Source organism: Camelus bactrianus, chromosome 17 (genome assembly GCF_048773025.1).
Source record: "Camelus bactrianus isolate YW-2024 breed Bactrian camel chromosome 17, ASM4877302v1, whole genome shotgun sequence".
Classification (NCBI taxonomy): domain Eukaryota; kingdom Metazoa; phylum Chordata; class Mammalia; order Artiodactyla; family Camelidae; genus Camelus; species Camelus bactrianus.
Genome location: NC_133555.1, coordinates 35,496,063 through 35,520,098, shown reverse-complemented (window position 1 = coordinate 35,520,098; position 24,036 = coordinate 35,496,063). Strand labels below are relative to the sequence as shown.

Here is a 24,036-nt window from a genome sequence, read left to right as displayed (position 1 = left end):
AACTTTGGTGTGCATAAGTCACTGGAAATTTTTTTAAACCACAGATAACACTTGTAGACCCCTCCCCAGAGACTGATTTCCCAGGGCTGGAGTGTAGCTCAGGCCCTGATGTGGGCAAGTTTCCATGGTGGTTCATAATGCTCATCCAGGTGTAAGAACCGGACTCCTGTGTTTAGTTTCCACTTCCTCAGATACAGCCACATTCCAGATCTGCCTTCCTGCGATTGTACCCTGTTTACCATGGTAGCAGATGTTAGGAAACTCTTCATTCATACTTTTCCAAAAGTCACCTTATGGTTGGCCTCATCCAATGGGTAATGGTTACACTCTTGGATGGCAACTTTTTAAAAAAGTTTTTGGGCAAATACCCACCAGCACAGGTTTCACACATGAACACTCTGTTGAGTCTCTCTTGGTATTCTCAGTAACCTCCCCGGAGTAGGTAGCATAGCTCATTTGAGCATAAAGAAATTGCCTCAGAAGGGCTAACTGATCTGCTTCATCAACTGGTAGTAGTATCAAGAATTGAGATAAGATCTCTACTCTCACAATCCAGTTTGCCTGAGGGGAGCAGTGTCTTCATCCTCCGAAGCAGTTAATCCATCCAGCCTCCCAGCCAGCCTCACAATGTGGAGGTCTACTGCCCAGTACTGTGATGGGTCTTGGAGAAGCAGACTGGGCAGTGAGGGAGAGAAGGAACCATTTTTGGATTATGGAAATAAGCCCCTTTGTGTTGAAACAGAGGAAGTCAGATTATCTGCAGGCCCTGTGCTATGGGAGAAAGGTCAGATGCCTATAAAGTAATAACAGCCCTTTGCATGTAACCTATACACTCTTACTCAGAACCAAATAGCCCATGGGTGGAGAGTGGACTGGTGAGTTTTAGCTGGGCTCATCTGCTTGACTTTCCATCTCTTTGTTGTTGTTCTTTGGATGCCTCTCCCCTCACAACTAGCAGCAGAGCCCACTCCTCTTCACCCCATAGATGAGCACTACTGGTTTTTACTGCTGCTCACAATAGCATTACCCACCCCCCCCCAAAAAATGGCAAGGTAATCTCACTGTTCTCACAGAAATTATCCCAGGCTTATAGTTCCCTATTTCATCTCTAGTGATACACAAATCTTTTTCTCTTTAATGGAGCTCAGTTCCCTGTTTAATTCTCTTTTTCTGGATTTGCAGTTCAGGATAAGAACCCAAACTACATAGCATGGCATAGAAAGCTGCTGTGGTCTGGCATCTCTGGTCGGCCTGGTAACCCTCCTCCGTGCTTGTCCCTGACTATCCCACCAGGGCAGTGGCCTGTTTGCTTGTCTTACTGGCTAAATGGTGAGCTCCTTGACAATCTCCATTATTGGTGTACCAGCACCAGGCACATAGAAGAGACTCAACACTTAACGTTTCTTGAAGACCTTGAGGACAGTCAGGTACGTCCAAATTCAAAGGTCTCCTAATCTGCTTCCTAGTCTCCCTCTGTTTTGCATCACTGTTTCTAAAATAATTTTATTGAGGTATAATTTACATATCTTAACATTCACCCGTTATAAGTGTGCAATTCAGTGCTTTATAGTAAATGTGGGAATTTGTGCAACCGTGACCACTATCCCATTTTAGAATATTTTCACCACTATGTCCATAAAGTTCCCTCATGCCTATATGCAGTTAATCCCCATTCTTACCCCCATCTTTGGGCAACCACTGTTTTGCCTTCTGCCTCTATAGATTTGCCTGTTCTGGACATTTTGTATAAATGGAACCATACAATATGTGATCTTTTGTGTCCAACTTCTTGTTTTTGAAATTCATTCATGTTGTAGAATGTATCAGTAGTATGCTCCTTTTATTTTATTGTTCCTGCATAGTATTCCACTGTATGGATACTTTTGTTTATCCACTTTTTTCCATCAATTGATGAATATTTAGATTGTTTCCAATTTGGGACTATTATGAATAGTACTGCTATGATACACAAGTTTTTATGGATATGTATTTTCATTCTTGGATAGATTCCAAGGAGTGGAATTGATGGGTCATATGGTAAGTTTATGTTTAACCTTTTAAGAAACTGACAGTTTGCATTTCTGTAACATGAAATGCATGTTACATCATGTTATATGATTTTTGAGCATCTTCATGAGCTTGTTAGCCATTTGTATATCTGTAGTGAAATATCTACTCAAATCTTGCCCATTTTTAAATTGTGTCATACGTCTGAGTTATAAGAATCCTTTACATATTCTGGATACAAATCCTTTATCAGATACAATTTGCAATATTTTCTCCCAGTCTTTGGCTTGTCTTTTCATTTTCTTAATAGCATCTTTTTTTTCCTTAATTGCATCTTAATAGTGTTTTAGAAGTTTTTAATTTTGATTAAGTTTAGTTATATTAATTATTTCTTTAATGTATATATATGTATTTATGTATATATGTATTTATTTATTTATTGAAATATAGTCAGTTTACAATGTTCTGTCAATGTCTGGTGTACAGCACCCAATATAGGAGCACCTAAATATGTAAAACAAACACTAACACACATACAAGGAGAAACTGATGGGACTACAATAATAGTAGGAGACTTTAACACTCCACTATTTAACACCCCACTAACATCATTGAACAGGTCTTCCAGACAGAAAATCAATAAGGCAACAGAGATTCTAAATGACACAATAGAACAGTTGGACTTGGTTGATATTTTTATGACATTACATCCCCCCAAAATAGAATACACATTCTTTTTAAGAGCTCATGGAACATTCTCTAGAATTATTTCTTTTATGAATTGTACTTTTGATGTCATATCTTAAAAACTTTACTAAAGCCAAGGTCATGAAGAAATTGGTCTAAAAATTGTATGGATTTAGCTCTTGTATAGGTGTATGATCCATTCTGAGTTAATTTTTTTTTAATTCATCTTTTTTTGTGTGCGTGGATATCCATTTGTTGTAAAGACTATCTCTTCCTGCATTGAATTGCTTTGGTATCTTTGTTGACATCAGTTGACCATAAATATAAGGGTTTATTTCTAGACACTCAGTTCTATTCCACTGATCTATATATGCCTGTCCATGAACCAATACGACACTGATTGTATGGTATTGAGTTCTTCAGCTTTAGAGTTAAGTCTTAAAATTGAATAATCTAAGTCCTCCAACTTGGTTCTTTATAAAAATTATTTTGAATATTTTAGGTACTTTGCATTCCTATATAACTTTTATAGATTGGCTTGTCAATTTCTTCAAAAAGTTTTCTGAGTTTTTAATAGATACTGTTTTGAATTTATAGATCAGTTTGGGGAGAATTACCATCCTGACAATACAGAGTCTTCCAATCCAATGAATATAGAATGTCTGTCATTTGTTTAGATCTTCCTTGATTTCTCTCAGCAGTATTTTGCCATTTTTGTTGTGTAAGTCATGCACTTTTTTGTTAAAAATAATCCTTAAGTATTTTTATTCTGTATGCTGTTGTGGATGGAAATACTTGCTTAACTTTATCTTTGGGTTTTTTGGGGTGTTAGTATATAGAAATGCCATTGATTTTTGGCATTTTGATCTTGTATTCTGTGACCTTACTAAATTCATTTATTGTATCTTTTAAAAAAATTTTCCCGTATATGTATTACTTGGGATTTTCTGCGTACATAATATGTCATCTGTGAATAAAGACAGTTTACTTTTTTCTTTCCAATCTGGATGCCTTTAATTTTTTCCTGCTTTATTGCACTAGCTAGAACCTCCAGTACAGTGTTGTATAGACGTGGCAAAAGTGGACATTCTTGCCTTCTTCTCAGTCTTAGGGAAGAAGACATTTAGTCCTTAACCATTAAATATGTTAAGCTGTGGGTTTTTCATCAGTGACCCTTTTTCAAGTTGAGGAAGTTTCATTCTGTTCTTACTTTGTTGAATTTTTGTCGTGACTGGGTATTAGATTTCATCAAATGCTTTTCCTGAATTCTATCGAGATGATTATGTGGTTTTTGTCCTTTAACCTGTTAATATGTCATATAAATAACAATTGATTTTCAAGATGTTGATCCAACATTGCATTCCTGTGATAAATCCCACTGTCATGGTGTAGAATCCTTTTCATGTTGCTGGTTGGTTTACTGATATTTTGTTAAGTAATTTTTGCATCTGTGTTCACAAGAACTATTTTGTTTTCTTTTCTTGTGCTATCTTTGGCTGGTGATACTGGTTTCACAGAATGAGTGAGGTGTTTCTTCTCTATTTCTGTAAGAGCTTGTGAAGGATTGGTGTTATTTTTAAAATATTTGATTGAATTCACCAGTGAAGCCATCTGGGCCTTTTATTTGAAGGAAGATTTTAAATTTCTAATTCAGTTTTTTAATTTGCTTGGGGGGCCCCCTGAGGACAGGCACCCATAGGAGATTCAGGAGATTGGATCCTTGTTATTGGGGAAATTCTTGCCCCATCAACAGGGATTGATACTACCGGAGTGGGCCTGGGCTGTATCCTTGCAAGCCCTTCACTTTCCTTCTCTCCCTTGTCTGGAGATGCTCACTTCTCCTTGTTTCAAAGATTATCTCTTTTCTCCAATCTGGTACTGCCTACCTTCACCTCTTTCTAACTTCCAAATATAAAGAGGCCTCAGAGCTCAGAATGAACTCTCCCTAGCTGTTGCTGCCCTTTCCCATACGTGAGGAAGGCATCTGGATTCTTATCTGTGGCCGGCACACATTCACATGTTCTCTTGTAGGTCTTGTTTTTTTATCTGTTCAGCCACTCTGTGTTTTTTGATTGGAGCATTTAGTCCATTTACATTAAAAGTAATTATTGAGAGGTTTGTACTTAATGCATTTAATTCATTGTTTTCTGGTTATTTTGTAGTTCTCTTTGGTTCTTTTCCTCTTTTGATATCTTCCCTTGTGATTTGATGACTATCTTGAGTGTTATGTTTGGATTCCTTTCTCTTTTGTATGTGTTTACCTATTATAAATTTTGTTTTGTGATTACCATGAGGTTCATATGTAACAACATACATGTATGGTTAGTCTACGGTGATGATCTCTAAAGTTCAAATGCATTCTAACAACCTAGAAATGCAATTTTTACTACCCACCCCTACACATTTAATGTTTTTTACATCATATTTTACATTTTTTGTGTGTGTCCTTTAACTACCTGGCATATATACATGATTTTACTACTTTTATCTTTTAACCTTCCCACTAGCATTATGAGTGGTTGATCTACTACCTATACTGTATATTTGCCTTTACTAATGAGATTTTTCCTTTCCTAATTTTCATATTTCTTGTTGTGGTCTTTTCCACTTAGAGAAGTCCTTTTAACATTTCTTATAAAGCCTATTTAGTGGTGCTGAATTCTTTTGGCTTTTGCTTCTCTATAAAACTCTTTATCTCGCCTTCATATCTGAATGATAGCCTTGCTGAGTAGCATGGTTGTAGGTTGTTTTCTTTCATCACTTTGAACATATCATGCCACTCCTTCTGGCCTACAAAGTTTCTGCTGAAAAGTCAGCTCATAGTCACTTGGAAGTTCCCTTGTGTGTAACTAGTTGCTTTTCCCTTGCAGCTTTTAAAATTCTCTGTCTTTAATTTTTGCCATTTTAATTATGTGTCTTAGTGTGGACCTCTTTGAGTTCATCTTGTCTGGAAATCTCTGTGCTTTCTTGACCTGGATGTCTGCTTCCTTTCCCTGGTTAGGGAAGTTTTCAGCTATTATTTCTTCAAGTAAGTTCTCTGACCCTTTCTTTCCCTTTTCTCCTTCTGGACTCCTATAATGTAAATGTTAGTATGCTTGGTGTTGTCCCAGGAATCTCTTAAACTATTGTCGTATTTTAAAATTCTGTTTTCCTTTTTTCTGTCTGGCTTGGGTGATTTATCCTACTCTGTCTTCCAGTTCACTGATTCATCCCTCTGTATCATCTAATCTACTGTTGATTCCTTCCAGTGTATTTTTTTATTTCAGTTATTGTAGTCTTCTGCTCTGTTTGGCCCTTCTCTGTATTTTCTAACTCTTTGTTAAACTTCTCACTGTGTTCATCCATTCTTCTCTTAAGTTCATTGAGCACCTTTATGATCATTACCTTGAACTGTTCATTGGGTAGATTGCTTATCTTCACTTCACTTTGTTCTTCTACTGGCATTTTGTCTTGATCCTTCATTTGGAACATATTCCTCTGTCTCCTCATTTTGCCTAATTTTTTGTCATTTCTATTTATTAGTTAGGTTGGTTACGTTTCCTGATCTTGAAGAAGTGGCCTTATGTAGGAGACATCCTCTGGGGCCCAGCAGCACACTCCCCTCTGGTCACCAGAGCTGTATGCTCCAGGGGTGCCCCCTATGTGGGCTATGTGGGCTTTTCTGTTGTGGTTGACATGACTGCCGTGGCTCTGCTGGTAGGTGGGGCTGGCCTCTGCTCCCATTGGCTGCCAGGCCCTGCCTTGTGTGGTGGCTACCAGTCTGCTGGTCCTAGCATGGCTGGCTGCATGGCCCAAGGGGTCTTGGGGCTGGTGCCAGCCCACTGGTGGACAGGTTAGCCCTGGCACTAATAGGCTAGAGGGAGGGCTCTAAAATGGTACTTTCCAGTACCAGTGTCCTCATGGTAGAACAAGCTCTCCAGAATGGTTCCAGCCAGCATCTTTGTCTCCAGAGGGAGTCCCAGTTGCCTCCTGCCTCTCCAGGAGACTGTCCAAGATCAGCAAGTAGGTCTGACTCAGTCTCCTTTCAGATTCCTGTCTCTGCACTGGAGCTCGAAGCATGTGAGATTTTGCATGTGCCCCTTAAAAACAGAGTCTCTGTTCCCTACAGCCCTCCAGCTCTCCTGAATGCAAGCCCTGCTGGCCTTCGAAGCCAGATGTTTTGGGTCAGTTGCCTTTCCAGTGTAGGACCCCCAGATTCACAAGCCTGTTGTTAGGCTCAGACCCCTTGCTTCTTGGGGAATCTTTGCAATTGTGGTTATCCCCCTATTTGTGGGTTGCGTACCCAAGGGTGTCGGTCTTGACTTAATGCCACATCTGCAGCCCTCCTACCCATCTCGTTGTGGTTCCTTATTTGTATGTTTAGTGTGGAAAATCTTTTCTGCCAGTCTTCAGGTCATTCTCATAGACAGTTGTTCTGTAAATAGCTGTAATTTTGGTGTGCCCATGGGAGGAGGTGACATCAGGGTTCTCTTACACCACCATCTTAGCCACACCTGTGTTCTATCTTTAAGTTTTACTATTAAGTGTATTCTGAGACTAAGAAAATGAATTGATGCACTTTCCATATTTTTCCTTAATTTTGAATTCAATAACTATTAAACATAAATATATAATTTTATGTAAATTTTATATAAACTACAAAATTTAAATAACTTTGGAATTATATATCCTTTAAAGCCTTGCTACTCCAAGTGTGGTTCATGGACCAGTGGTGTCAGCATCACCTGGAAGCCAGTTACAAAAACAGATTCCTGGGGCCCAACCCAGGCCTACTGAACTGGAATCTGTATTTTAATAAGACTCTTCAGATGACTGTTGTGTACCTTGAGAAACCCCACTCAAAACACTAGGTAAATCTCAGCTGTGGACCATCTGGTCCTGGGACTCTAATCACTGCTCCAGACTCACCTGAGAAAATTGGTCTTTTCATGTGTTCCCTTTCTGGTCCTGGGTCAGTGCAGATAAGTCATGTTTAGCTAGGAAATCACTCATTTCCTCCAGGTTTTCACATTCTCTGTGGTAGAGTTGTAAGTAGTCAGTCAAGAGGCTGAGCCATATTTGGAGCCTTGGCGCTATCTCCGGGAGTGACAGTGTCGGGACTGTGAGAGTATGCAGCAGTATGGTCCCCACAGAGCTGGGTCCTATAGGCCCACCTCTTTTGCACGGTGCCGCACAATGGGCCAGTTTCCCCAGACCTTCTGGGATGTGGTATTGACCCCCATAGGTGAGCTTTGAGCTTCCTCGGAGAGGGTGCTCAGCCCAGTCTCATAGTCCAGGGCCCAGGCAGCTGGGCCTGGCATCCCCCAGAAGACCTGGATGAGGCCTGGAAGAACTCTTTGGGGTAGGGGTCTGGCAGAGGAGTGGTATGTGGTGGTGGGCTTGTGGTGCTGGTAGCTTCTGTGGGGCTGCAAGGGTTTAAAGTGGCCTTCTCCAGCTGAACATCATTTCCTCACCATGGGGGGAGGATCTAGGTTCTCAATTTATCCTGCTCAGCCCAAACCTGCCCCTTTTCCAACCCCACCCCAGGGTCCTCCCTGCAGCATCCCCCTACCATCTTGCCTACCAGTGGGTGCTACTCAGGATTTAGGTGGCAAGGGAGTTGGTGTGGACTGTAGGCAAGTCAGCCAACTTTCTTGAGACTTTGTTTTCTCACTAAAAGTTGCAGGTGATGCGTGCATCTTGCAAGGCAGTTCTGAGAACTGAGAGGCTGTGTGGGACGTGGCATTCATAAGTGATGGCTATTATTGTCAGTAATAGAGAGGAGTTCCTGGGACTATTACTAAAAAGCCCATTTCCCCCAAGGGCTCTACACCATGGTCCCTCAAATGAGAGAGTTTCCTTCAGATATTTCTAGAGCAAAGACTAGTAGGAGCATACCAGTGAGGGAAAAAAGGGCATCATCCACTCAACAATTATTTACTGAGCAACTACAGTGTGCCAGGGTCTGTCCTCAGGGCTGGATGTATCCATGACAAAGACCAGAGTTTACTGATGGACCAGATGCGGTTGTGAGAGACAGCAGGGAGCCAAACACTCGGGCATTTGTATGGATGAAGCTGCCAACAGCTGGGCTAGGGTGGGCTGTAGGAAGGGCAGGGTTTGGAGGGAAGATACTCAGTGTATGACACCCTTTGGACATCCATGAGGAGGTGTCCAGGAGGCAATCTGATATGCAAGTCTAGGGTTCTGGCTGGAGGATACATAAAGGAATGAAAGGTGGTCGAGGAGGCCGGGGGCAGATTACTCTGTCTTATTGAGCCTTCAGATGCCCCCCCAACCCCCTGTTTCTCTCCATCATCCTGCCCTGACCTCAAGGAGTCTGGGTCCTAGGAAGTACAGTGGAACTGTCCCCAGGGCCTGCCTCATTGGTCTCCTCACCCCATGTCCAGCCGGTCCAGCTCTAACCCTTTATTCATTCACATACTGACCTAATCATTTACTTCAGAAACATTTTATTGAATTTCTCTCCTGTGGCTCTCACCAGAGGGTGAAATGACCCCCCCCCCTTAGAGGTGCCTGGATATATGAATTTAGTTGTCACAGTAGGCAGGGAACAGGGGAGCTCAGTATCCTGCACAGAAGGAACTGCCTTCCCAGCATTCTGGGAGCACCTTGCTGAGAAACTCATTCACCAGCCACCTTCAGCTGGCTCAGGAGGGCCCAGCTATTGAGTAGACACAGTGCTGTGTAGCAGGGGACACAGCAGGTATTGCCACCGTGGTTTGAGGATTGTGAGTGCACAGATGAGGGAAGGACAGTTCTGCCCAGGGAAGAGCAGAGAGGCTTCCTAGAGGAGGTGACTTTGCAGCTGCGCCTTGAAGGATGAGTAGGATTTACAGACACAAGATAGGCAGGAATTCCAGGCAAGGTGTACAAATGGGCTCTGCCTCTGCAGGAGAGGGGGTGCTGAGGGCAGCAGAGGAAGGGGACAGGCGGGAAGAGGAGGTCGTGGTGAGAATGCAGGGTCTCCGGTCCTTCTCCAGCCCTAGAAACTCCTCAGGATGTTGGCGATGATGTCATACTTGGCCCTCTCTTACTGGTCCCTGACCACCGGTGGCAATTTGTAGCTGTCACTCTCCAGAGTGGCTTCTTCAGGCACCTCAGCAGGACGCCTCACCCCGGGGACCTAGAGAAGTGATGCTGGATAGTCACTCCCATCACCGTCATCGATTGGCCCCCTTTCCTGTTCTGCCTGTGGCCTCTCTCTCCAGGTGGGGACCAGACTGAGACACAGGCAGTGACCTTGGAGATGGGGCTGGAGGTGGTCCCAGTCAAGCCCTTCCCCTCAAGGGTCCTGAGGGTCTGGGCAGGCCTGGGCTCTGCCACTCATTTCCACCCCGGCTGTTAAACTCACTCGCCAGGAAGCTCCACCTCTGGCTTCAGTTTTCCCGAATGTGAGGTGGGAAGGAGGGTCCGTTTCCAGAAGTCGCTCAGGGCCCAGAGTAGAGCTAGTGTCCTGAGAAGGCTGAGTACCCCTAGCCCACCCACTGGATGCCCCTCAGCCCCGACCACCAGTCTTTTCTCCCTTCCCCTCCCGCCAAATGTCTAGCAGTCAGTTATCAAGGTCCAATCCCGCCTCACACCCCAAAGCCTCCCCATTCCTGACGACTTGCGTTGAGAAGGGCTCAATCGGCCTGGTTTCTCAGATGAGGAAACCGAGGCGCCCCGGATGGTGGCCTCTCGGTCATCGGTGGTCACCGGGCAGAGCGCCGCCCACGATGGGAACAGACGGGGACAATGTGGGCGGGCTCGGCGGGCGCAGGGGCTCACCTGTACCGCCGGCCCGGGCTCGCGCTCGCGCTCGCGCTCGCTGTCCTGGGGGCAGTCGACCGACAGGAGGCGGACGTGACGCAGCCTGAAGTAGTTGCCGGTGCAGTTTCGCTCCTCCTGCGGGGCAGCGAGCACAGGGGCTGCAGCGGCCCGGCGCCCTCGCCCAGGTCTCCGGGCTCCGGCTCCAAGCCCGTTGCGGTCCCTCATCTCCCGCCACCAGTCCCTCGGGGGCGGCGATCACTGGGAGGACCCGGCCGGGCTCCGTGCGCGCCCAGGAAAATAAAGGACGTTCATGCAAGTTACCAAATGGGAAAAGGCCTCCATAAATTAGCCTCAGAGGAAGCTATGTCTGTTGAAGGCGTATATGTGTGCATTAAAAAGATACGGAAGATGATACACCAACGGTTACTGTTGTCTCTTCCTGAGTAGCGGGGTTGCAGATTTTTGTTTTATTTTCTCCACGTTTTGTTTTATTTTCTCCACATTTTGTTAATTTGCTATAATAAAATGTTATTTTCCTAATTTTAGAAAAGCTATCTCTAGGTGGATTATGGTTCCCCTTTTTTCTTTCACTTTATTTAGTCATTTTTTTTAGCTTTTTTAAAAGGATTGATAATAATTTGTAGTGAGAAAAAACAATAAGGAAAAACCTGCTTTTCAAAAAGGCTCCCACAGTCAAACGTCACTGTGTCAGATGTGGCGAGTGGAGGTAAACACAGCCTCAGGGAGGCAGGACAGGGGGACTGGGACCCAAGGGATCGGAGACTCACCCCGCCCTCCCTGAAGGCACATCCTCGGGGCTGTCTGCGGAGCCAGGTTGAAAAGCACACGGTCTCTTTAATCCTGAAGTTAAGCGGGATAGTTGTGGTCGTGTTCTAAAGAAACAAGAGAAAACTCATGATTATCTCCCTTTTACAGAGGAGAGAGGTCACAATTGCAAGTTGGAAGGGGCTTAGCTGAGGTCAGCACTTTGCACCTAACAAAGGAAGCCTCTTCAAGCAGCCTCAGCAGAGATTAAGGTGTGCTTTTGGAAACTAGTCGGAGGACATCACTTCATGGCTGTATCGCCTTTCCATCTTTGCCCATCAATTTCCTCTTCTGTGACAAACGAACAGGAATACACCCTTGCATGCTCAGCTGCCAGGAGAGAGGTAATGGGGTGGGAAGGAGACACTGGAAAGCTCTGTTGAGGCACTGGTGAGACCAGTTCAGTTCCAGTCTGTCCTTTGAAACAGCTCTGCTTATTCCTTCAAGCCCAGGGCCTCAGTGCAGGCTGGACTACTAGACCCCATATTTCATCCTTGGGCGAAGCCCTGAATTGACCAGCTAGCCAGCTGTCTGGCCCGAGAGAGATTACAATCTTTCTTACCCTTGTCTTACTTTCCAATGGAGAAACATTGTAATAACAACAACAGGTAACGTTAACCAAGCACTTTATGCCTGTGCCAAGCATTCTCCCCTGCCTGCTGCCCTCACAGGCAGGTGTTACCACTTCCCCAGCTTCTGACACTCACCAAAGTAAGCGGCGGCGGAATGGCTTCCAGCAGGCCAAAGAGGCGCTGTCCTCGCCGCCCGTAATTGAAGAACCGCAAAGCGTGGTTTACAATCTCTTCATAGCTCAGACTGCGCTGGGCCACACAGGCCATGGCTGCCAAGCCTACCACCAGCACCAGTGCCCTCCAAGCCCCTGCCATCGTCCCCTCTCTGCTCCACTGTGACTTGCAGCCCCTTTTAGGTGCTACTCCAACCACCTTGCCCAAGGGCTTCTGGCGACATGCAGGGCTGGTGCCTTCCTGAAAGGGGCCTCTCCTTTCCTGTGCTGGAAACCCATTGTTGACCAACACTCCAAAATATCACTGGCTAAGAGGCAAGTAAGATTAGGCAACTGGCCAGGGCCTAGGAGTGAAGTGAGAGCCCTGACCTAGAGGCAAGAGACCTGTGTGATGCTGGGCAAGGCCCTTCACTCTGGTCTCAGCATCCCTACCTGTGCCATGAGGAGGCCGCCTCCAGCTCTGACAGCCCAGGACTCTGGGCCATCTCTGCCTGGCTGTTCTGGTTTGATTCCAAAACAACTGCCCAGGATCCATGAACTCTATGTGACAGTTCCTCAGCGGAATGCACAAAGAAGTAGTCCAATTTGAGGCTGTGCTCAGGCTAACATCCACCAGGTCGCATACATTTTTAAAAACTGGTTGTTAACCTTTAATAATCTGGATGCCTGACTGACTTTGAAAAATCACCAGATCTGATAGTCCACAGCTTACAGCCCCTCATGGCAGCAGCCTCTCCAGGAAGAGACTCACTGTCTGCTTCCCCCCCCGGGAAGCTCCCTGCCCGCAACGCTGGGAGGCTGTCCCTGACAGGATCCAGGCAAGGATTCCAGGCAGCTGGGACAGGCAGCCCTAGGCAGCAGCTCAGAAGGGGACCAACAAGGGCCTCACCTTCCTCCAAGGGCTCCCATTTTCCTTGGCACCATCAGTTACGGGAGAGCTGCCTGTTAAGGTCCCAGCTCACCCTTGGCTATGGGGCTCCTGTTCTCCTGAAGGAGACTCAGAAACTGGGGGGAAAGGACAGCAAATACCAGGTGTTCCCACTGAAGCCCACCAGTGGGGAAATCAAGGCACAGAGCAGCTCAGGATACTTCCTCCAAAATGTAAGGGTGAAGCTGAGCAAGTCAGAGCCAGAAGTGGGGAGAAGGGGCAGAGCAAGAACAGTCCTCCATAGGCCCAACCGGGCCTTGAAGCCCCATCTCGTCTTTTTTGGGGGGGGGGCAGTTAATTAGGTTTATTCATTTATTTATTTTTAGAGGAGGTACTGGGGATTGAACCCAGGACCTCATGCATGCAAAGCATGCTCTCTACCACTTGAGCTATACCCTCCTCTCAAGGCCTGTCTCATCTTTAAAGCCAGTCAGGCATGGTGTATAATGGTGAAAAATTGGAAACAACGTAAGTATGCTTCAAGAGGGGATTGTTAGAGCAGTTGTGGTATGTCCCCGCATGGAATACCACTGCTTACCGGAATACAGGTCCATTTATTGGTGGGTGATTATGTTCATTATAGGTTCTTAGCTGAAGAATGAGGGTTCTGGTGCAGCTGGTCTTGCGGGAGCTGGTCTGTGTCCATCATAAGGAGCGCGAATAAGGAAAGATGGTGGGGTGCTCCCTGTGGAGTTCTATGTAGCAGTTAAGCAAAGATTCTCAACTGGGGAGATTTTGCCACTTGACCCCCAGGACAATTCTCAGTGTCTGGAGACAGTTTTGATTGTCACAACATGGGAGAGGGCGCAACTGGTATCTCATGGATAGAGGCCAGGGGTGCTGCTAAACACACTACGATGCACAGGACAGCCCCCACAACAAAGAATGGCCCAGCCCCCAAAAATGTATATATAGATATGTATGCATATATCATTTTGCTGTACGCCTGAAACTAACATTGTAAATCAACTACACTGCAATTTAAAAAAAAAAAAAAGAATGGTCTAGCCCCAAATGTCAATAGTGCTGGGGTTGAGAAATCCTGAGATAGAGCAACAGACCAGATGAACATACAGCAACCAGATGGATCAATCTTAAACACATGGTGCTTCGTAACAAAGAGAAGCAACAGAATGAGATACGTAACTTAACTCACTCACACTCTCACTCCCTCTCCCTCTCTCTCTATGTGTGTATGTGTGTATATATATGTATGTATTAGAATACATCCTTCAAACTGATAAACATTTACACCCCCAAAGTACAGGTAAGAATGACTGATGGTTGAGAGGGTAGGAAATGGGATGGGAAAAAAAATAAAAGCAGAGAGAGAGCTTGCACAGACCAAGGAAGATAATGTGCCAATGCAGCCCCCAGTTTAAGGTGTGATTCCTTGTACAGAAAATTGTGCACGAATCAATATCCATAACAATATCACTAGCAAGGTGCCTGAAAAGATGTTCACTAAAATGTTAATAATGATTATCCCTGTTTTTCTCTGTATGGAGGTGGCAAAGGATTTTGACTTTGGTCTTCTGACTTTTATCTCTTGAAAAAAAATTTTTTTTACAGTAAACAACTTTGTTTTAGAAAAATAGTAGAAGTATTTTTTTAATTTAAAAATATTTATTGAAGTATAGTCAGTTATAATGTGGCAATTTCTGGTGTACAGCATAATGTCCCAGTCATGCATATACATACATACATATATTTGTTTTCATATTCTTTTTCATTAAAGGTTATTACAAGATATTGAATATAGTTCCCTGTGCTATACAGCAGAAACTTTTTTAAATCTATTTTTATATATAGTGTCTAACATTTATAAATCTCAAACTCCCAAATTTATTCCTTCCCACTCCCTTTCCCCTGATAACCATAAGATTATTTACTATGTCTGCAAGTCTGTTTCTGTTCTGTAGATGAGTTCATTAGTGTCCTCTTTTTTCTTTTCTTAGATTTCACATATGAGTGATACCATATGATTTTTTTTTCTCTTTCTGGCTTACTTCACTTAGAATGACGATCTCTAGGTCCATCCATGTTGCTGCAAATGGCATTATTTTATTCTTTTTATGGCTGCGTAGTATTCCATTGTATAAATATACCACAACATCTTTTTTTTTTAACATTTTTTATTGAGTTATAGTCACTTTACAATGTTGTGTCAAATTCCAGTGCAGAGCACAATTTTTCAGTTATATATGAACATACATATATTCACTGTCACTTTTTTTTTATCCAGTCATCTGTCGATGGATGTTTAGGTTGCTTCCATGTCTTGGCTATTGTGTATAGTGCTGCTGTGAACATTGGGGTGCACGTACCTTTTTGAATTAGAATTCCCTCTGGATATATGCCCAGGAGTGGGATTGCTGGATCATATCATATTTTTAATTTTTTGAGGAATCTCCATACTGTTTTCCATAACAGTTGTACCAAACTACATTCCCCCAACCAAACTAGGAAGGTTCCCTTTTATCACACACCCTCTCTAGCATTTATCATTTGTGGACTTTTGAATGATGACCATTCTTACTAGCATGAAGTGATACTTCTTTATTGTTTTGATTTGCATTTCTCTGATAATTAAGGATATTGAGCATTTTTTTCTATGGCTATGGGCAATAGAAGTATTTTTGGGGGGAGTGATATAGCTCACTGGTAGAGTGGATGCCTAGCATGTGCAAGGTCCTGGGTTCAATCCCCAGTACCTCTATTTGAAAAATGATAATAAATAAATAAACTTAATTACCTCCCCCCAAAAGTTTTTTAAAAGTAAAAAATAATTTAAGGAAAAGATTTTTTTTAAGTATTTTTAAAATATCCACATGGAGTCTACATTTTATTCTACATCTGCAACTGTTTTTTTTAATATCAATGAAATTATTGAGATAAAATTCACATATAAAATTTACCCTTTCAAAGTGTACAATTCATAACATTCTCATCATTGCCCCCAAAAAACCTTGTGCCCTTCCGCTATCACTCCCATTTTTCTCTCCCCCTGCCCCTGGCAACCACTAATCTACCTTCTGTCTCTATGCAAAAACCTCATATAAATGGAATCATACAATATGTGGTCATTTGTGTCTGGCTTCATTCACTTAGCATCATGTTTTCAAGGTTCATTCATGTTGTGGATTCATTCCTTTTTACAATTGAATAATATTTCATCATATGCATATACCATATTTGTTTAGCCATTCATCAGTTGGTAGACATTTGGGTTGCTTCCACGTTTTTGTTATTATGAATAATGTCACTTCTATTCACAAACAAGTTTTTATGTGGACATATGTTTTCAGTTACCTTGGGTATATATACCTAGGAATGGAATTTCTAGGTCATATGGTAACTCTGTGTTTAACTTTGTGAGGAATTGCCAAACTGTTTTCCAAAGAGCCTGGACCATTTTACATTCCCATCAGTCAATCTGTGAGGGTTTCACTGTTTCCACATCCTTGCTAATAATTGTTATTGTCTTTTTTATTATTATTACAGCCATCCTAGTGTGTATGAAGTGGTATTCCACTGTGGTTTTGATTTTTATTTCCCTAATAGCTAATGATGTTGAGCATCTTTTCATGTGCTTATTGTCCATTTATGTATCTTCTTTGGAGAAATGTCTATTCAAGTTCTTTGTACAATTTTTAATTGGGTTATTTGTCCTTGTATTGTTGAGTTGTCCCCAACTGTTTTAACATTAAAATGTTTTAAATTTTCATTAGGGAAAGAAGCCTCCAGCAAAATCAAGGCTTTAGATGTGTAGAATATTTTTTCAGGGACTTTGAAGCCCCCCATTACATGGTTGCTACAAGTCTGAGAAACTCAGGTTGTCCCCAACATTGATAGATGAGGAAAATGAGGCCTGGAAAAGTTAGGAAACTTGCCCAAGTTACACAGCTGAGTCCTATGTAGAAAGATGGGAAACTGGGAAGCTTTACCTCGAGGAGAGGACACAATTTCCTATTCCGTCTCTGCAAGGCTGCCCCAAACAAGAGGACAGGTTGTTCTTGTCAACTCAGAGGGTGGAGACAGGACCAAAGATTGGCTTCCCAGGGGGAGATATGTCAATAAGAAAGATCTCCTGACAATAGTTGGAGTCCAGCATGGCGGAGGTGGCCTGGGATACATTGAATTGAGTCTGGACAGCCTCTTAGCAGGGGATTGTAAAGACCATTCGATGCCTGGCCTCTCGAGCATCCATTTTCTTATTTTTTTTCTTATTTTTTTTTTTAAATCCAGGTGATCTAACTTCAGAGCCCACTCTCTCTCTCTCTTTTTTTTTTTTTTGAGGGGGGAGGTAATTAGGTTTATTGATTTTATTTTATTTATTATTTTTTTAGATGGAGTTACTGGAGATTGAACCCAGGACCTCTTGCATGCTAAGCATGTGCTCTACCACTTGAGCTATACCCTCTCCCTCTCCTGCATCCATTTTCCCTACCCCTTCTCCCTCCCAATCAGTCCCCAGTTTCCCTTTGAGGAGCTGCATAGTTCTGGGAGAGGAACAATGGACTTAGCCTCTTAGTCTAAGTCAAGCAGTGCTGCCCATCTCCCCACCACCACTGGTGATTGGTTCATGGTGCACATGTGATTAAGCTCATCCGCCTAGAATACATCTCAGAACTTTTGGTGGGAATACAAGGCACTTTCCTTCCTCCTGGAAATAAACAAGAAAGTGTGACTAGATGTGACAAAGAAGACATTTTGGGATGTGAGGTGTGTCCCTTAAGATGAGATCAGGACCACAGAAGGCAAAGAAGAGAAAGAGAAAAACAGATTTTTATGACATCACGAGCTTCTGGGTCACACCTTGCCTGAAGGTGGAGGGCCTCTGGAGTTTACTGTTTGAGCTAGTTTGAGTGGGCTTTTCTTTTACTTACAACATGACGTTGCAACAAATGTAATGGTCAGGCATCCAATGGAAATGGGTGGGGAGAGACTATGTTACCTTTATAATCCCATCAAACTAAGACTCTGCAACATGTCTGAAGCTTTGAGGTTGGAAGGCAGTAGTCAAGCCCGGGAACTCAGGTTGGGGTCTCTCAGGTAGAAGAAAGTGGGACTTTTTTTTTGACAGGTAGACTTTACAAAGTATAAGTTCAAAAGGTCAGACGCTGTTATAGCTACATAAAAATACTTCAATAACTTGTGCTTGCTAAGTGACCCAGAGCAGGGGTACAGCCATGTGAGCCCCATCTCAGGGTCCTGGGTTCAAATCCCACCTCCGCCAATTTCCCACTGGTTCTTAGCCAATGTTTCTGGGATTCAGTGTGCCTCATCTGTAAAGCAGAGATAACTCTTACTTTGTATTCCTGGTGATAAGAGTAAAGCTAATGTGGGTGAAGGACCTGGACCAGTGCACGAGGTCTCAGGTGTGGTATCTTTTAGGGCAGTGATAGCTCAGAGATGCAGCTAAGACAGTTAGCAAGCACAGAGCTCTTACCCCTCTAGGCTCTGATGAGGGGACCCGATTTTGCAGATGAGAAAACTCAGGCACTGGGATGTTAAGAACTGGGCCCAGGCACAGAGCTGGTAAGTGGAGGTACTGGGATTCCAACCCAAGGTAGTGTCATCCACCACACTGCTCTGCTTTCAGCATGGGGACTGTGGGTCTGGTCTCTGGCTGTTGAGGGCTGAACTGCAGAGGGTGAGGGCAGAATTCCAGGTGTCCAGCAGGAGGTTTCTCCAAGACCCACCCAGTGTGTAACTCGATCCTTGGGCCTAAGGTTGGAGCAGAGAGTAGGTAAGGCTCTGGAGGGCAGCTGAAGGATGCAGGGAGCTGGAAATAGACACTCCAGGGGAAAATCTTCCACCTTTGGGAGACAAGAGATCCCATTTAAGTGAGCAGTTCTGCACCACAATTATCTACTCAGCCAGCACCACAGGCAGCTGGGATCTGTGACTCCTCCTGAATGTCCCCACAGCTGCCGTGCCTCCTTTAAAAGATTTTTTTTTTTAATTTTAAAGACTTCCATTGAATTAAATCAAAAGTTTTTGTTTTTGTTTTTGAAAAGATGGTTGGAACAAAAAGCTTTCACAATGTGTGGAGAATGATGAAGAAAGGAGCCTGGTGGGCCCTTGGGCAAGCTCTGCCCTTCTTGGGTCTCAGCTTCCTCCTTGCTGTAATGGGGTGGTCAGGAGTGGGGCACAGATTCCGGAAACCCTTAGCCCTTGCCCAAATGGCCTGTGCAAGTCAAGTGGGGTGGAGAAAGTGGCTCTGGCCACACCTGTCCTATGAGGACACACACCTGATGTTCTAAAACCAGCAATGTGGACACAAGTTGCCCCACAGACACAGAGACTTTGACTAGGAAGACCCTGGCATCTGAGAGTCCCACAGGTTGACCTCAGCCCTTACCCAGCAGATTTGTTCTGGGGGGTGCTGCCCAGCCTCCAGGCTTTCACTGCAAGGTCAGGATGTCTCAAAATTCTGCCACATTTGGCTGTGCTACCGCTCAGTGCCTGGCACCACGCAATCAGGAGGGTGTATCTGGGCAATCTTGAAGGCCCCATCTGTCCTGGAGGCCCTCCCTATCAATGGCCTGAATCAGGGAATGTGTCCTAGGCAGGGACGAACAAACAAATCCCCTGTTGCTCCCTTTCCACTCACAGACACTGGGACAGGAGGGCCCCCCCCCACCCCACATCGCCCCACGAAGTAAACCTAGTTCTGAGCAACAGAAAAACATGATTTCAAATCTGCTGGGCATTTGTGCAGCCAGTGACCCCCAGGATTGCAGCTATGTTGTCACAACACTGTGGCCTTGGTGCCATCTGCTGGCCAAGTGACTTTTGGGAGCTAGGAAAGGGTTGTGGTTATGTGGCTGGGCCTCAGAGATCCCCAGTCTTCATATTTGCCAACTTGTCTTGTTGGAGCCTTTTCTAGGGAGAAAGTAGCCAGGGATCTGAGTGTTCCTGGATGGCCCAGGACCTTCTGGAGGGAGGAGCACTGCCTCAATGAGCAGCTTACCCTTTGCTGCTCCCATAGGAGCCTCTTTCTGAATCAAGGGAGGAGGGCTGCCTCAGAGTTCCCTCACCAAGTCCCAGGACCCCGGACGTTGGCTGGAAGGGAAGGGATACCCTGGGATCCTTGGCTCTGGCCTCCAGTCAGCCAGGTCTGAGACCAAGAGAGCTTCCCTCTTCCCCTCTACTCTCCCCTCCCAACCCTTCCCTTGCCACACCAGACTTCTCACTGACTGTCCCTTAGAGGCCACATGGTGCTTTGGGCAGCCTCTTTCTGTCATGCAGTGACTCTGGATTCTCATCCAGGGAAGGTGATAGCCAGGGAGGGCTCCATGTTTCCTGTTTGGGTATCTATGATCATTCTTTCTGGACACACCTCCTGGTGCCTGTGGTAGGAGTCTTTCCAGGGTATACAAACACCCAGCAATGGAATTCCTGGGGCACAAGGGACATATGGGGTTGTAAACTGAAAAAAAAAAAAACCCACAACCTAAAAGTTGAGAATTATGATTTATTCACCAGACTTAACTGAGGACTTAAGCCCTGAGAGAGTGTTCCAAAGAGGTAAGGAAGGAGCCAGGATATATAGAAATTTCTGCTGAGAGAGAGAAAAAACAAAACAACATGTAGAACATCTAAAGATTACTTCTAATCACAAAAACAGATATGTCAAGTTAATGATTTTAGCACTTTTCTGTGTATGGGAATATGCAAGAGTCTGGGCTTGTTGAAATCATTCCTTTGACATGCACTTTAGTTATCCAGGGCCAGTGTCCTATTTTCCTCCATCTTGAATCCCCTCAGGGCCCATGGTCAAGGGGGCTGCAGTGGCTGATGGCTTTATAACCACAACATCCTTTGTTTACTGAAATGGCAGGCGAAGAATTCTTTGTCCAGTGTCAACCGGACTAGATAACGGCCAGTTTTCCAAAGTGGTGGCACCAATTTACAACCCCATCTGCAGTAGGTGAGAGTTCTTGTTGTTCCACATCCTCACCAACGCTTATTTTTGACAGATATATACTCACTCGTCCTGTGAGTACCAAGTGGCCCTCCTTGTGGTTTGGGTTTGCATTTCCCTAATTACTGATGAGGTTTGACATCTTTCCATATGTTATTGGCTGTTCCTGTAAGTTCCATGTAGGTTGTGTGCCCATTTTTCTATCGGATTGTTTATCTTTCTTGAGAACTCATGAGAGTTTTTATGTATCCTAGGTGGTAATCCTTTGTTGCTTATGTCTCACAAATATCTTCTCCCACTTTGGTCTTGTCTTTCCACTTTCTTTATGGTGTCCTATTATTCTTTTAAGTGTTTTCTTTTGGCATAATTTCAGACTTACACAGAAGAGTTGCAAAAGTAGTGCAAAGGATTCCTTCATATCCTTTACTTAAATTCCCCGAATGTTAATATTTTACCACATGTGCATATTTTATATTTATATTTTTTAAATGTTACATTTTTATATTTATAGAATGTTATATTACATATATTATATACAAATACATGTACACACACTTATTTTCCCTTCTCCCCTCCTGTCCCCACAAGACACTTAAGGGTAAAGGGCAGGGGCAGAATGATGCCTTTTTATGCCTAGATACTTCAGTGTATGTTTCCTAAAAATAAGAACATTCTCCTATATGTAAACATAACCAATGAACAAGCCTCAAAATTAGGAAATTAATACTGATACACTACCACAGTCTGACTGACAAACCCTATTCAGATTTCACCAGCTGTGCTAATAATGTCCTTTACAGCAAAAGAAAATCCCTTATCATGTGTTATTTTCAGTTGTTGTGTCTCTTTAGTGTCCGTTATTCTGGAACAGTATTTCTTTGTGTTTCATAACACTGACATTTTTAGAGATTACAGACCAGCTGTTTCATAGAATTTCCCTCAGCTTAGGTTTGCCTAGTGTTTATTCACGATTATATTAAGGTAAAGCATTTTTTGATGCTGTGTCCTTCTCAGTGCTTTGTACCAGGAGGCACATGATGTAGATTTAGTCCATTGCTGGTGATAGTAAATTTCATCACTTGATTGAAGTGGGGTCTTTCAAATTTCTCCATATAAAGTTACTATTTTTCCCTTTGTAATTAAGAAGTATATGTGGGGAGATACTATGGGACTATGTAATTACCCTGCTACTTTACTTCTCAAGTCCATTAGTTTTATGTCCATTGACAGCTTTCCCTGAATTATTAATATGATAGTTGCTGACTATTGGTTTTCTAATTTCATCCTTCCTTTTACATCTAGTACAAGGCTTTCTACTGTAGAGAAGAGCTTTTCTCCTCCTCCCCCAATTATTTACTTAAATCTGTGTAAACTCATACATTCTTTTGATGGGTTATAATCTCTTACTGTCCTTATTTTATTTTGATGCTCAAATTGTCCCAGATTTGGCAAGTTAAGCCTTTTAAGTTGCTTCCTGTGTTTTATGATGTCTTTTATGCAATAGAATTTCTTAACTCAAATGAAGTTTAACTTAATTGATCTTCCTTTACAGCTAGTGCTTTTTATAGTTTAAGAAATCCTCCTCTACTCAACTTTGTAAAGATATTCTCCTGTATCTGCTTTTTAAAAGTTATATATATTTGCATTTCTCATTTCACTCCTTAATATACCTGGAATTAACTTTCAATGCCGGCTATATTTCAAGTCGTCATGGCAGGGTATTGGGAAGTTTTCAATTAGCAATAATTGTGCCTTGGATAAACCTCACTGACTATGATACTGCCACTGTGCAAAGCTTGTGGAGTTAACTTTTTATGTTAACTTTTTTATTAAACTGTAACATATATACCAAAAAATGCTCAAAAGAGAAGTATACAGCTTGGTTTGTTTACCTCTTACAGGAGGAAGTAAACCAACTCCTATAACCAGCAGCCTGATTGATCAAGAGACAGAATTTTTATCAAATCCAAGCTCTTCCTCTGTCCCCCACTTCCAACCACTTCTCTCCCCCAACCCACAAGGATGACCACTTTCCTGACTTCAAACAGTCCTGGAGACAAGGTGTGGAGTAGGCTCTGTATCAGTCAGGGTTTTCCAGAGAAACAGAGGAGTCAGACAGATAGTTGATAGATAGACAAACACATAGATAGACAGAATTATTTTAAGGAACTGGCTCATGTGATTGTGGGGTTTGGCAAGTCCTAAGTCTGTAGGGCAGGCTGGCAGGCCAGAGACTCAGGCATGAGTAAATGTTGCCACCCCGAGGCAGAATTTCTTCTTTTAAGGACACCCTAATTCAGGAGGACCTCATCTTAATTTAATTATATCTGCAAAGACCCTGTTTCCAAATAAGGTCATGTTCACAGATACCCCGGGGGAGGGGCGGAGGTAGGACTTTAATGTATCTTTTGGGGGATACAGTTCAACCCATAACAGACTTCAGTTTAATTTTTTTCATCTGGATGACCAGCTGACCTGCATCATGTATTCCCTAGTAGCCCCTTTCCTCAGTGGCCTGCAACACTACCTCTAGAGTCCATTCAGTGGATGTGAAAGTCTTGAGTCTGTTTCCGGGTTCTCTGTTTGGTTCTGATGGCTAATGTTGTGTTCTTGAGCAAATACCTACATTGTTTGAATTATTCAGCTTTCTAATAGGACTAGACATCTGGGGGAACAGGGCTTCTCATTTTGTTTCTCTTCTTTAAGACTTCTAAGGCCTTTGGTTTCCCATATAAATTTGAGAAACACCTTGTCAACTTCCACACACACAAAATTGGGAATTTGTCGGGAACTGCACTGAGTCTATGGGTCACCTCTGTTCTTCCAGGAAACCTTCTCTCCTCACCAACCCCATTAGGCAGTAAATCCCGTCTGGTTCTCACTCTCCCCATCCCGTTCTATAGAGATGATTTGGCCTCTTTGGCTGGCCTAATCCCACCGAACCCCGCTCTGATTCTGCCCCTGTGGTATATTATTTTTTCAAGCCCCCCTCACATGTTTCCTGTGTGTGTCCATATCCCAGACGCCCTAAGAAGACCCTGAAGGAGGATCTGAGTGGTGTAGTTCTCTTGTCTCCACCCTCCTCTCTGTAGCGTCCAGAACAGCGTCCTGGGAATCCACAAACCTGGCTGTGGGCCCTTCCTCCTAGTCACCACCCAC

At 43.6% G+C, this 24,036-nt stretch overlaps 1 protein-coding gene and 2 non-coding genes across 3 annotated transcripts; all 3 read right to left on the bottom strand.

The window, feature by feature from the left end:
- Positions 1–9,129: 9,129 nt before the first annotated feature.
- LOC105083327 (15 kDa protein B) lies at positions 9,130–12,190 on the bottom strand. Its single transcript, XM_010973152.3, has 4 exons — positions 11,979–12,190; positions 11,235–11,339; positions 10,465–10,581; positions 9,130–9,820 (listed from the first exon to the last, which is right to left on the bottom strand). Exons 1-4 carry the CDS (start codon positions 12,156–12,158, stop codon positions 9,728–9,730), a joined length of 495 nt encoding a protein of 164 aa, XP_010971454.1. The 5' UTR covers positions 12,159–12,190; the 3' UTR covers positions 9,130–9,727.
- A 1,080-nt stretch (positions 12,191–13,270) lies between these two features.
- TRNAA-UGC (transfer RNA alanine (anticodon UGC)) lies at positions 13,271–13,344 on the bottom strand. The gene has a single exon. It is a non-coding gene; the product is annotated as a tRNA-Ala (tRNA).
- Positions 13,345–22,538: 9,194 nt separating this feature from the next.
- LOC123613885 (U4 spliceosomal RNA) lies at positions 22,539–22,674 on the bottom strand. The gene has a single exon (XR_012500164.1). It is a non-coding gene; the product is annotated as a U4 spliceosomal RNA (small nuclear RNA).
- Positions 22,675–24,036: the final 1,362 nt, after the last annotated feature.